The 11,089-nt window shown below is 31.4% G+C and overlaps 2 protein-coding genes across 4 annotated transcripts in view; one reads left to right on the top strand and one right to left on the bottom strand.

Annotated features, from left to right (window-relative positions):
- Window positions 1–6,861, top strand: part of LOC108748921 (peptide transporter family 2-like) — a 14,683-nt gene extending 7,822 nt beyond the window's left edge. For 2 of the 3 annotated variants that reach the window (XM_018487344.1, XM_018487345.1), the window contains 8 exons: window positions 2,075–2,153; window positions 3,377–3,605; window positions 3,806–4,074; window positions 4,159–4,241; window positions 4,740–5,156; window positions 5,380–5,617; window positions 5,687–6,285; window positions 6,368–6,861. In XM_018487344.1, the coding sequence (XP_018342846.1) occupies window positions 2,075–2,153; window positions 3,377–3,605; window positions 3,806–4,074; window positions 4,159–4,241; window positions 4,740–5,156; window positions 5,380–5,617; window positions 5,687–6,285; window positions 6,368–6,547 (2,094 nt within the window). In that variant the 3' untranslated portion in view covers window positions 6,548–6,861. Of the gene's footprint in view, window positions 1–1,852; window positions 1,962–2,074; window positions 2,154–3,376; window positions 3,606–3,805; window positions 4,075–4,158; window positions 4,242–4,739; window positions 5,157–5,379; window positions 5,618–5,686; window positions 6,286–6,367 lie in introns of those variants that run through there. The other variant, XM_018487346.1, reaches the window with a different exon arrangement.
- A 1,294-nt stretch (window positions 6,862–8,155) lies between these two features.
- Window positions 8,156–11,089, bottom strand: part of LOC108748851 — an 8,963-nt gene continuing 6,029 nt past the window's right edge. Inside the window, exons 6-7 of the mRNA XM_018487222.1 lie at window positions 9,568–10,989; window positions 8,156–9,460 (exon numbers count right to left, since the gene is read on the bottom strand). Coding sequence (XP_018342724.1) covers window positions 9,356–9,460; window positions 9,568–10,989 — 1,527 coding nt within the window. The 3' untranslated portion in view covers window positions 8,156–9,355. The remainder of the gene's footprint in view (window positions 9,461–9,567; window positions 10,990–11,089) is intronic.

The raw sequence follows: 11,089 nt of genomic DNA, 5'->3' as shown, positions 1-11,089 counted from the left end.
TTTATCATAAATATTATGTGCACATAATATTTATGATAAATATTTATTATTATTTATTATTTATTTTATATATATATATATATATAGCAATTAATTTACTAGTGATATTTTCTACGATGTCCCCTTTTTACTCGATGGCATTTAAACATCTGTTTAAGCGAGGCTTCAATAACAGCTTAGTAAATATAATCTCAAACGAGTACAATATTTTCTAAGATTCTCTTTAAAACAGTATTAATATTATTGGCGTCAGAAAGTAGTTACAAGTTACATTACTATTTCAGAACAATCTAAAATTGTGTCGTGCAATTTTTAAACGTCAGTGCTTTCTGTATCAACTGATAACATATCATAATGCAATTTAAATTATACTTAACATTATTCACTATCGATGCTCGTATACCAGTCTATGTCCGTCAGAAGACAATGTTATCATTGGCTTAATTGCCAAAAAAATAAAAAAATAACTGAAAATGATCATCATTGTATAAGAATATTTATTTATTCTATATATAGTCTTTTCAAAATTTTCTTGAAGGAGAAACATGCTTTGAATTGTTATATAAAAGTTCTTTTTTTAAACAACTCTGTAAACAACTTGTTTTTAGAAATTTAATCGCAAAAACAACTGCATATAATTTACATAAATTCATTATTCGGGAATTTTCTTCATTACTATTATATAATATATAGTACATTCCATATCTTATAACGTCTTTAACATAAATAAGAAATCGAGAAATAGAAAGTTCTTCCAAATAATAAAAAGTATCTAAAATCGGGTCATAAGACATTTCTTGCATCTAAAAGATAACTTAAAGACGTCTTATATCACAATACTTTGTATTGTTGGGATTGCTATCTATGAGTCCATATTTACATTATTTTATTTTTAAATTTTATTTTATTTTCTTATAACATAACATATCAACATATGTGTTTTAGGAAAGTAACACGTAATTAGAGAATATCGTGTAAAAACACGAATTATCTCATACGAAGTATTATGTCACAGACTCATTTTGTTATTTCATTTCTAAAGTCATTATTCCCAATCGTTAACTTCAAGACATACGACATGAATGATAAATCAGTCGGCACGACCTTCGTATTTTGATCCTCGCTGGGAAACATTAGAAAATAAATGTGTCGACTATGTAACAATAATATATTAATCAGGTCAATGCGATTACGCTAGATCTTTTTCTTTGTAACGCTACTTTCGCAACTCGGGTCGAGTGTCTCATTAGCAGAAAATAAAATTTCTCAATTAGTTAAAAATTATGCTTTTACTTTAGTACAAAGTTTTAAACTTAAAACCATGAAATTATTCAATTTATATCAATTTGAGAAATAATTATCATTTTTATATTATATGTAACTTGATTTTTTATTTAAGTCTCTTTATGTGTCAATAAATTTCTTTCAAAATTTGTGAAAATTATTATTCTTAATAAATTATTATTCTTAAAAATTATTATTTTTAAGGCTCCTGAGTAGTCACTTTAGCCATATTGAATCGTGACAGCATAAGCGAGAAATGACGTTGATTTTTCTTACATACCATTTGTAAATAAAGAAAATTTGGATGAAACAAAAATAATGAGATCACTTTAAAACTCTTATACAAACGAACGAAGACTCTCCTTATCTTCCTTGATAGTCAGTAAAGAGTCGAAAAAGGCTCGTGAAATAAAAATAGGCTACGCATGCGCATTGAGTAAACGTACTTTACGTACCTTTTACGATTATTTACTGACTGTCAAGGGAGATAAGAATAGTTTTTGTCCATTTTTACAAATGTTTTAAAGCGATCTCATCATTTCATTTCATCCAAATTCTTTTTATTTACAAATGGTATGCACGAAAATCAACGTATGCGCTTATGACACATTTCTCGCTCACGATTCAATATGAACTGGAATGGGTATTCAGGAGCCTTAATATTCTAAATTGATAAAGTGAGCTAAAATTAGTTATAGCATAAAATATTTTTTTTATTTTAATGCATTCATATTTAATTTTGATATTTTATTATAAAAGAAATAATATTTTCTTCTTAAAAAATTTTTAGAAAGTGAAGTATCCCAAATCGGTGTTTTTCATTATCAGCAATGAATTCTGCGAGAGATTTTCTTACTATGGAATGCGCAGTGAGTATATAAATTATAAATCGTCAACGTCAATTTAAGTATTAACCTCAGACATATTATACAATTTATGGTGGTTTAAAAATAATGCTACGGCAATTAGAACAATTATTCCTTTGATTATAATTCTCGTTACTAGTGCAATTTTTAATTGCAACCATATAATAAATTTCTCGCTCTAATATTTTCTATAAATTGGCAATTGTATAAATTGTTTAAATACAATTCAATCGTTCTAACATGTGTTATTGTATATATAATAAATTATAATAATCTCTAATAACAAATGTGATATTTTCTGAGATTCTTTTGTGTTATATGTATCATTTTAATTTTTATATTTTTTATTTTTTTAACAAAATAATGTTATTATTATATATTATAATTCTTAACAATCTAAAAAAAATGTCAAATATAAAAAATTTATAACGTAGGGCGAGATATTTAATTTATTTTTATTTATAATTCTGAAATTCTGATATACTGAAAAATAATTCTAACATTGATCTTGAATCTGTGATTAATATTAGGTTAAGTAAAAAGTCATCGCGTTTTTTTTAAAAGACATCTATCAGTAAAAACCGCAATTACTTTCTTACCAACAACATAAATATATCTTAATAGAGTAAAGTTTCAGCTTTAAAAATCTCTTTTTTAAATTATACGATACGACAATTTTTAATGGAGTTATGAGCAATTAAAGTCAAAATAATTCTTTTATTTAATCCGCGATAACTCAGTAATCAAAAGTCGTAGGAATATTTAAAAAAAAAACATTTTGTAGGGAAAGTATCAAGCTTTCACGATAGGTAATCGAAAATTTTCTCAAATTCGTTTTGGACACGTTACAAATCCACAAAGTGAGAAGAAAATTTTTCGTCTTTTTCAGCTCGTAGTTTTTGGTATGTAAAAATTATCAAACTCATATAAACTTAAAAAATATGATAAGCTTTTAAAAGTAGAGATTTCAAGCTTTAAAACCCTTTTTTTAAATTTGAATTTCATTCATTATTGACGAAGATAATTGTATATACAACTTTGAGCTAAAAAATACGCGATGACTTTTTACTTAACCTAATATTTAATTTATTTTTATTTATAATTCTAAAATTCTGATATACTGAAAAATAATTCTAACATTGATCTTGAATCTGTGATTAATATATACATAATTTAATTATATATATAAACAATATTAACACGAAATTATCTTTTTTTATTTTTAGCCGTCCTTTCGTTGTATTTACTTAACATGTTGGGATACAGTGAAAGCACATCTACAATAATCTATCATGTCTTCAGTAGTCTCGTCTATTTCTTTCCGTTGCTTGGCGCGATCATATCCGATTCGTGGCTTGGAAAGTTCAATACCATTCTTTATTTGAGTATTATTTACTCACTTGGACAAGTGATTCTATCTTTAAGTGCGGCAACTCCCATCGGATTGCCCGCAAAGTCAGTACAACATATCTAAAATAACATTGAAAATTAGCACGCACAGATATTATTAAAAAAAACTTTTCTGTATCTAGAATTACATTTAAATTTAGACATTGTTGGAATACGATTTAATTTTAATATCATTTAAGTGCTGTTAATTTCTAATAGTTTTTAATTCCTAGTAACAAAAGAATAAACTTTTTTCAATTTTGCAGAGAATTTGCCATATTAGGTTTAATCCTAATAGCGGTTGGTACAGGCGGGATAAAACCTTGTGTATCAGCTTTCGGAGGCGACCAGTTCGTCTTACCTCAACAAGAAAAGCAGTTGGCGATGTTCTTTTCCATTTTCTACTTCTCTATTAACACAGGCTCTCTAATCTCAACTATACTAACTCCGGTGATTCGTAAAACAGAGTGCTTTGGCGCCGATTGTTACTTCGTGGCATTTTTGGTACCAGCCGTTCTAATGATTATATCAATTGGTAAGAATGAGAAAACATGAAATAAATCTCTCATTCATACTGATGCAGTTTTTAGATTAATGTTATTTTAATTTTTACTTTTAGTTGTATTCGTCACCGGGAAAAGAATGTACAAAATGGTCAATCCTACGGGCAATCTCATCGTTAAAGTTTCCAAATGCGTTTGCGTAAGTCGTATATCATCAAAATTTTAAGTCTGAAAACTTAAAATAAATATAAATGCCACCTGCAGGATTAGACTGCAAAAACTGAAAGACAGATTATTATTTAACAATTTACTAAACAATTGAAAATAGCTTAGAATGTATATATATATTTTTTTTATTTAAATGTTTTTAATATAATTTTTTTCATATATAAATAAAACGATACTCTTGCGTGGCTGTAAAATAATTTTATTATCTGTTTATTGTACGATTTAAAATGCTGGCAAATATAGATCCTAATTCTTGGAATTTGTATGAACTCTTGCAAATTTATAAATATTTCTAGAATATTATATGTAGATCTACGGATTTTTGTATTTTCTGTCATGAAAATAAGAGTTCATAATTAGAATCTCTCTTTTATATGTTTAATTCCATAAATTTTTAACTAATTCATGAAAATTTAAATTTCGAAATCTCTTAAGATAAACGTACTCTCTTTATGTTTCAAAAAACCAGCATGCAATCTACAATAAAATTAAAAGCAAAGGAGAAAAACGCGATCATTGGCTCGATCATGCCGATGACGTTTACGACAACAAGCTAATCGAAGATATCAAAGTTGTACTGCGAGTCTTGAAACTGTTCGTACCACTGCCAATATTTTGGGCGCTTTACGATCAGCAGGGTTCTCAATGGACTTTCCAAGCAACACGAATGGATGGCCAAATAGGCAGTATTACAATACTACCTGATCAGTTACAGGCCGTCAATCCATTGTTGATCATGATTTTTATACCAATCTTTGAGACTGGTATCTATCCGATTTTTGCCAAAATACATTTCATTAATACGCCCTTGAAGAAGCTCGTTGTCGGCGGGCTTTTGGCCAGCGTTGCTTTCGTCGCAGCCGGTATTGTCGAAATAGAACTCGAGGTAAAGAATAAAGAGAAATTTTATATTTATTATTCGAAATTGTTGATATATCTATTTGTAATGGATGCTTATTTAAATTCTTTTAAAGATATGGAAGTTTTAATATATCAATTATACATATATTATCACATATTAATATATATCTTGCCAAATCCGAATTATATAATAACTAATGCTACGATCCTTACACGAAGAATGTGATGTTTTATATTTTGATTTCTAGAAAACATATCCACAGTTACCGACAAACGGATCTGCTCAAATCCGAATTTTTAATACAATGAATTGTACAGTGAATGTACATTTAAATGAAGTAAATTTAGATCAAAAGAATGTAATAAACCCACTAAACATGTCAGAAGTTTTAGAAGTAAAAATAAACGAATCTATTAAAGATATATCCTACACAATAGATTTCGAAGACTGCTACGATAATGGTTACATATTGAAGAATAATGAAGGTAAAATTCATGAAGTTTGGATTTCGAAAAATGTAACATATATTTTTAAAATAATTTTCTTCTCATCAGGTATTGTATCTGTCGAGGAAGCCAGTGCAACATCTTGGGTTATAACGCCCTTGGGATTATATAGTTATAAAGACAGGGTGAACAAACCGGAGAATGGTAAGCCGATGGTCCGCAGTGTCATCTATCTTGAGTCTGAAAGTAACGCCACATTGAAGTTGCTCCGTAAAGACGAAAACGAGACGGTAGTATCAATTCCGGTCAGTTTCCATTTCTCCGAATCGGAGTTAAAAGAAATTGAGGATCCAAGCGAATATGACGTCTACCTAGACGAAACACTGCTAGACAAGAATGTGCCTTTCAAATCCGGTGGAGTGTACACCGTGATAGGTTCCAAAGTTATGTATAATAACAAACCGAAGATTCTTGGCAAAACAGTCACGGTCACGCCACCTAATTCGCTGCATATGGCTTGGATGTTGCCGCAATATATCATCATCACAATGGCCGAGGTGATGTTCTCTGTAACAGGTCTGCAGTTTGCTTTTACTCAAGCTCCAGCATCCATGAAGTCTCTACTGCAAGCGGGTTGGTTGCTGAGCGTAGCCTTCGGCAATCTCATTGTAGTAATCGTAAAGGGTTCGCATCCCTTTGAGCGGCTAGTAAGTGACCAAACCAATTATATATTCTATTTTTTTCTCTCTCATTTTCATATTTCATACGATTTATTTATTTATTCCACAGGTGTACGAGATTTTCCTATATGCCGGCTTGATGGCGGTAGTAATGGTGATATTTGGCATCATGACTATATTCTACAAATATGTGGAAATACCAGAGGAAAAAGATAATGATGTAGCTATATCCTTGGAAGAGAAGAATGGGAATGTCAATTTGGCCTACAAAGATGATGAAAAACGATGAGGAATAACTAAGTGAGAAATAATAATTTTTATATGTACCCTTATTCGAAGAGAATAAGAATACGTGTCGCAGATACAAAAGATTCCTCCAACATCAAGGGCCCACTCTATTGAGCATCTGTGTCACCCTCGAGATTACGACAAGAGATATAGGAATTATTTTTAATACACAATCTCACTCTCACAATTTCTTCCTTTTTTTCGTAAAAATAATTATGTCAGACTGAAAATGCTCAGTGCAAAATAACAAATCTGGAAGTAAATTCATGGAGTGAGAAACGGGATATTTTATATATTTCAAGACAACATTTAAAATTTTAGAAATTGTAAATAAGAAATTTTAATAGCTTATACATTTTTACAAAATTAAAGCAAAAGTAGCAAATTATTATTAAAATTGTACCAGTGCTGTGAATGATACGATAAAAATTAATTATAAAACTGGAAAATTTTAGAGATTGACAAATTTAATTAATTTAATTAAATTATGTAAATGTAATAAATGAGAAATTTAACAAGTGAGCAGAAGTGGTTAAAATGAAAAATAAAAAAATTTTGTTTACTGAGCTGCTTTGCCTATTAAAAGCAGACAAGGATATACAAGACTTTCGAAATTATGAAAACTGTATATAAATATTTTTATACAAATTCAAAATTTTACTGTACAAATGTGTTAGCAAAAAAAAAATAATCAATGACAATTATATTTAATTATTTAAATTGTATAAAATAAAATTACTACATATAGAGATATATTCAAATTTTTAAATGATCAAAATTGCGTATGAACATTTATATAATCTGAACTATACATTATAATTTATATAATAACATTTATTTCCATAAGTCCGGCTAAATTTCCATAAGCTTTAGCATAACGTAATAATGCGTGTCATATAAGATAAGAATTTCAAAAGTGCAGTAATTGAATAATCACATCGTGTAAATCTTATCACGAAACATCCTTTTATGGAACATCAATTCGATATACATTAAGTATTTTACGATTTTACGCACATGCTGGAGGGGCGATTTTTTTTATTTTTTATTTTTTTATTATTAAGAGAATTATCGGCAGGTAATGCTTCCTTGCTTCTGCACCGATATTCAAAGTGACAAACCGAATCGCAACTCTTTAGATGCATGTGCAAAATCCGTGTAGGCTACTAATGATTTTAGCTCTAAATCATAAATTCGCTCCTTCGTTTTAATAAATATACAAGCAGAACAAGAACTGATTCATCTATACGAGGGTAGATCAAATATAAACAAGAATTTTGGTAATTATTTAGAATACCTCCCTCCCCCCTCCCCCGCACTTCAAATCTTAATGAAAATACATTCAAAACGAATCTGGTAAAAAAACGCGGCGGTCGGCCTCGTGAATAGAATTATTAAGCGTTAAAGTTGGAGACTTTAGAGATTAAGATATCATCCTATATAGATGATTCACGAGCCGCGTTTTTTGTCAGATTTTTTTGTTTTGAGTGAAAACACGTCGAATAAATGTATTTTTATTAAAATTTGAGGAGGAGGAGTGTCTAAATATAATAATTACCATTTTTTTATTATTTATTAAACGAGGATAAAAATATAAAGAAAACAAATTATTTTCCACATAGTTCCCTACTACATTAATACATTTTTGCCAGCGGATAGGGAGTTTGGCGATCCCATTTTCATAAAAAGTAGTAGGTTGTCTGCAATCAATTGCGCACGAATTCCTCTATACTGATATCGTTCTCGAATCCTTCCAATTCTTTTATTGGCTCGAATAAATGATAATCTCATTGAGACAGCTTTGCTAAAAGAAGAATAGAAGGACAATACGATTCATGGACGATGCCACGAGGATGTGTAGAAAAATTCGCAATACACAACCTACTACTTTTTATGAAAACGGAATTACCAAACTCTTTATCCGCTGGCAAAAATGTATTGATGCAGCAGGTGACTACGTAGAAAAATAATGTTTTTTTTTTATATTTTTATTTTTGTTCAATAAATAATACATAAAAATTCTCATTTATATTTGATTTATCCTCGTACATAAACAATTTGTTTCTAGCCCTCATATTATTTGCGCGGATAGACTATAATAAAGAATTTTACATTTTCTTTTCAAACAATCTATTATGTCTTCCAGACGACCTAAAACTATTTCACATTATCTCACTCTTTCCTTCCCAATTTCGTCTATTCGTTTTTATTATATATGTATTCAGTTCCTTAATTTTATACAGCTACTCAATTCTAACATTCTATGACATAGAGAACATTTTATCACTATGAATATTATTTTATCACTAATATATTATTACATACAAAGTGATTCTTAATTTCATTCGATAAATAGACACGTAATATTCGATTGAATATCTTGATTTGTCACCGAGATATTTTTTTACTTTATCGCAATTAAGAGAATCGCTCGTATAAACAAAGTATTCTTTATCATTTTTTTCCAAATTTCTCATTCTACTGGTTCAGTGTCATCAAAATTCTTTCTGTTAACAATTGGATATTCTATGCATTCCTAGTATTTCTCAATAAGTCAATTAACATTAATCGGCGTAATCAAGAAACTTAACTTTATTCATTGCGTAATCTAAGAAACTTCAATATTATGAAAGACATCGTATACATTTCGATTGCATCAAAATACAATACTATTTCGAGCCTGCAAATCCGATCCGCATACTTATTTATCGCCTAATAGATCTACTTAGCAATCCTGTAGTGTATAGTATATCAGTGTATAGTATAAACAAAAAAGTGATTAGTATTATAAGTTAGTAATTTATTAATATTAATTAGGGTGTGTGAAGGTTTGAAAGTTTCTGCGCTTCGGATGTAATACTCGATCGTCGCGCTTTACGTATTTATTGGCTTGACGTTTAACAGAATCCTCCCTCTGAAACAGATAATCGTTTTCGTGACAATCTCATTCGCATAATTCAAATCGTCTTTGCATTTAATTATCAAGAAACGCATTTTTCACGCATCACTTTAAAAGCTCACCGTGTGTGCTCGTATCTTGTCAAATACTTCGCGTGCAGTGTCATAAGCCAACGAACTGACATGGGCGGCCGCGGTGACTAGTTCTGGTAAGATGTGGGCAGGATCGGGGTCTCGCCAATGAATATCCAGCGTCTCGCCAATGAATGTCTTCTTTGATCCTACATTAGAACTCGCTGTATCGGAAGATCTAGTCGATTGAGTGGATTGGTACGGAGGATCAACCGAAGTTTTCTGCGGGGTATTATTATGCGAGGTGCAGAAATCCTCTGGACAGTCATCCGCATCAGGGAAATATCTTTCATTTGTCATTTCATCCTTTATATAGTCATCCCCAAAACGCACATCGTGATCGTTTTTCGGAGTCGCTGTCGCTGTCGCTGTCGTTGTCGCCGTTGCTGTTGCTGTTGATGTTGCTGCCGCTGTTCCTGTTCCCGCTTCTCGTACGTTCTTAGTCGTTATCACTTGCTCGTCGTATTTATCGTTGCCATAAGCCTCAGTGTAAATGTCGGTCGTGTCAGTAACCGATGTGGTGTGAGAGTGGAAGCTTTGTGTGAAGTCGTTCAAATCGGTCTGCGACTGGCAACTACATTGTGATTGCGACTTTGAGTCGCAGTGAGTTTGCACGGTCAGATAACTCGTATGCGAGTTTCTCACGTCGTCGTACGAGTTGCTCACGTTGTCGCGAGAGTTGCACCCAATGTCATCTCGAGGATTCTTCTTCCATTCGTTTGATTGCTCTAGGATTGGATTCGAACAGTGAGTATTCTGAAGTTGGTCTGTTATGTACAAATTACGTTTTTTATCAATTCGTTTTTTCAAATCAGCGTTAACGCTTTGCCAATTGAGCTTTGCTAATTCATAATCGTTGTAGATTCTACCGTGAATATCTATCACAAAAATGGAGCTGTACCGTGAGTTAAGAAAGCTAAAAGATTCATACTCGTTCGGATTTCCCTCGTTCGCCGAGAAATGTTCTTCGTTGAAGTGCATGAAGCATGTAGGTGTAGGCGAGGGCGACTCTGACAAGAGTTCGAAACTGGGTGAATCCCGATTGCTGTCGTGTCGTCGTTGCTCGCCAGTGAGCTCCTCAGAATGCGTAAGCGATTCATCCCTACTTCCCAAAGTAGGCATCTGAATAAACTCAAAGGCATCGTCGTCTTCCTCTTCTTGATTGCATGAACAAAAGCTGGTTTTATCGATATCAGAACACCAGGTATCTCTACGACGACCTTCGTCCAATATTTGGTGCCCGGTAACGGAGCAACTCATACGAAGCTCGTTCTCGAACACTCCCTTAGTTTCATCGTATGATTTTGGATCCACATGTAGAGGCAAGTTCTTCTGAGGAACAAAATCTTCTCGCATATTACTTCGAGATTGCTCTTTGCCGACGTCACTGTTTATGTTATCAGTAGTTTCTGAATGATCTGTTGATGATATTTTATGTTTTCCTCCATCAAGTGTGCACAAATACCATCTTCAATAAGACGATCAAGCTTTTTCTTTTTCCGTCGCGAAATAC

This window comes from Trachymyrmex septentrionalis, unplaced genomic scaffold (genome assembly GCF_001594115.1).
Source record: "Trachymyrmex septentrionalis isolate Tsep2-gDNA-1 unplaced genomic scaffold, Tsep1.0 scaffold25, whole genome shotgun sequence".
Lineage (NCBI taxonomy): Eukaryota > Metazoa > Arthropoda > Insecta > Hymenoptera > Formicidae > Trachymyrmex > Trachymyrmex septentrionalis.
The sequence above is the reverse complement of the archived record's forward strand: the minus strand, read 5'-3'. Positions and strand labels throughout refer to the sequence as shown.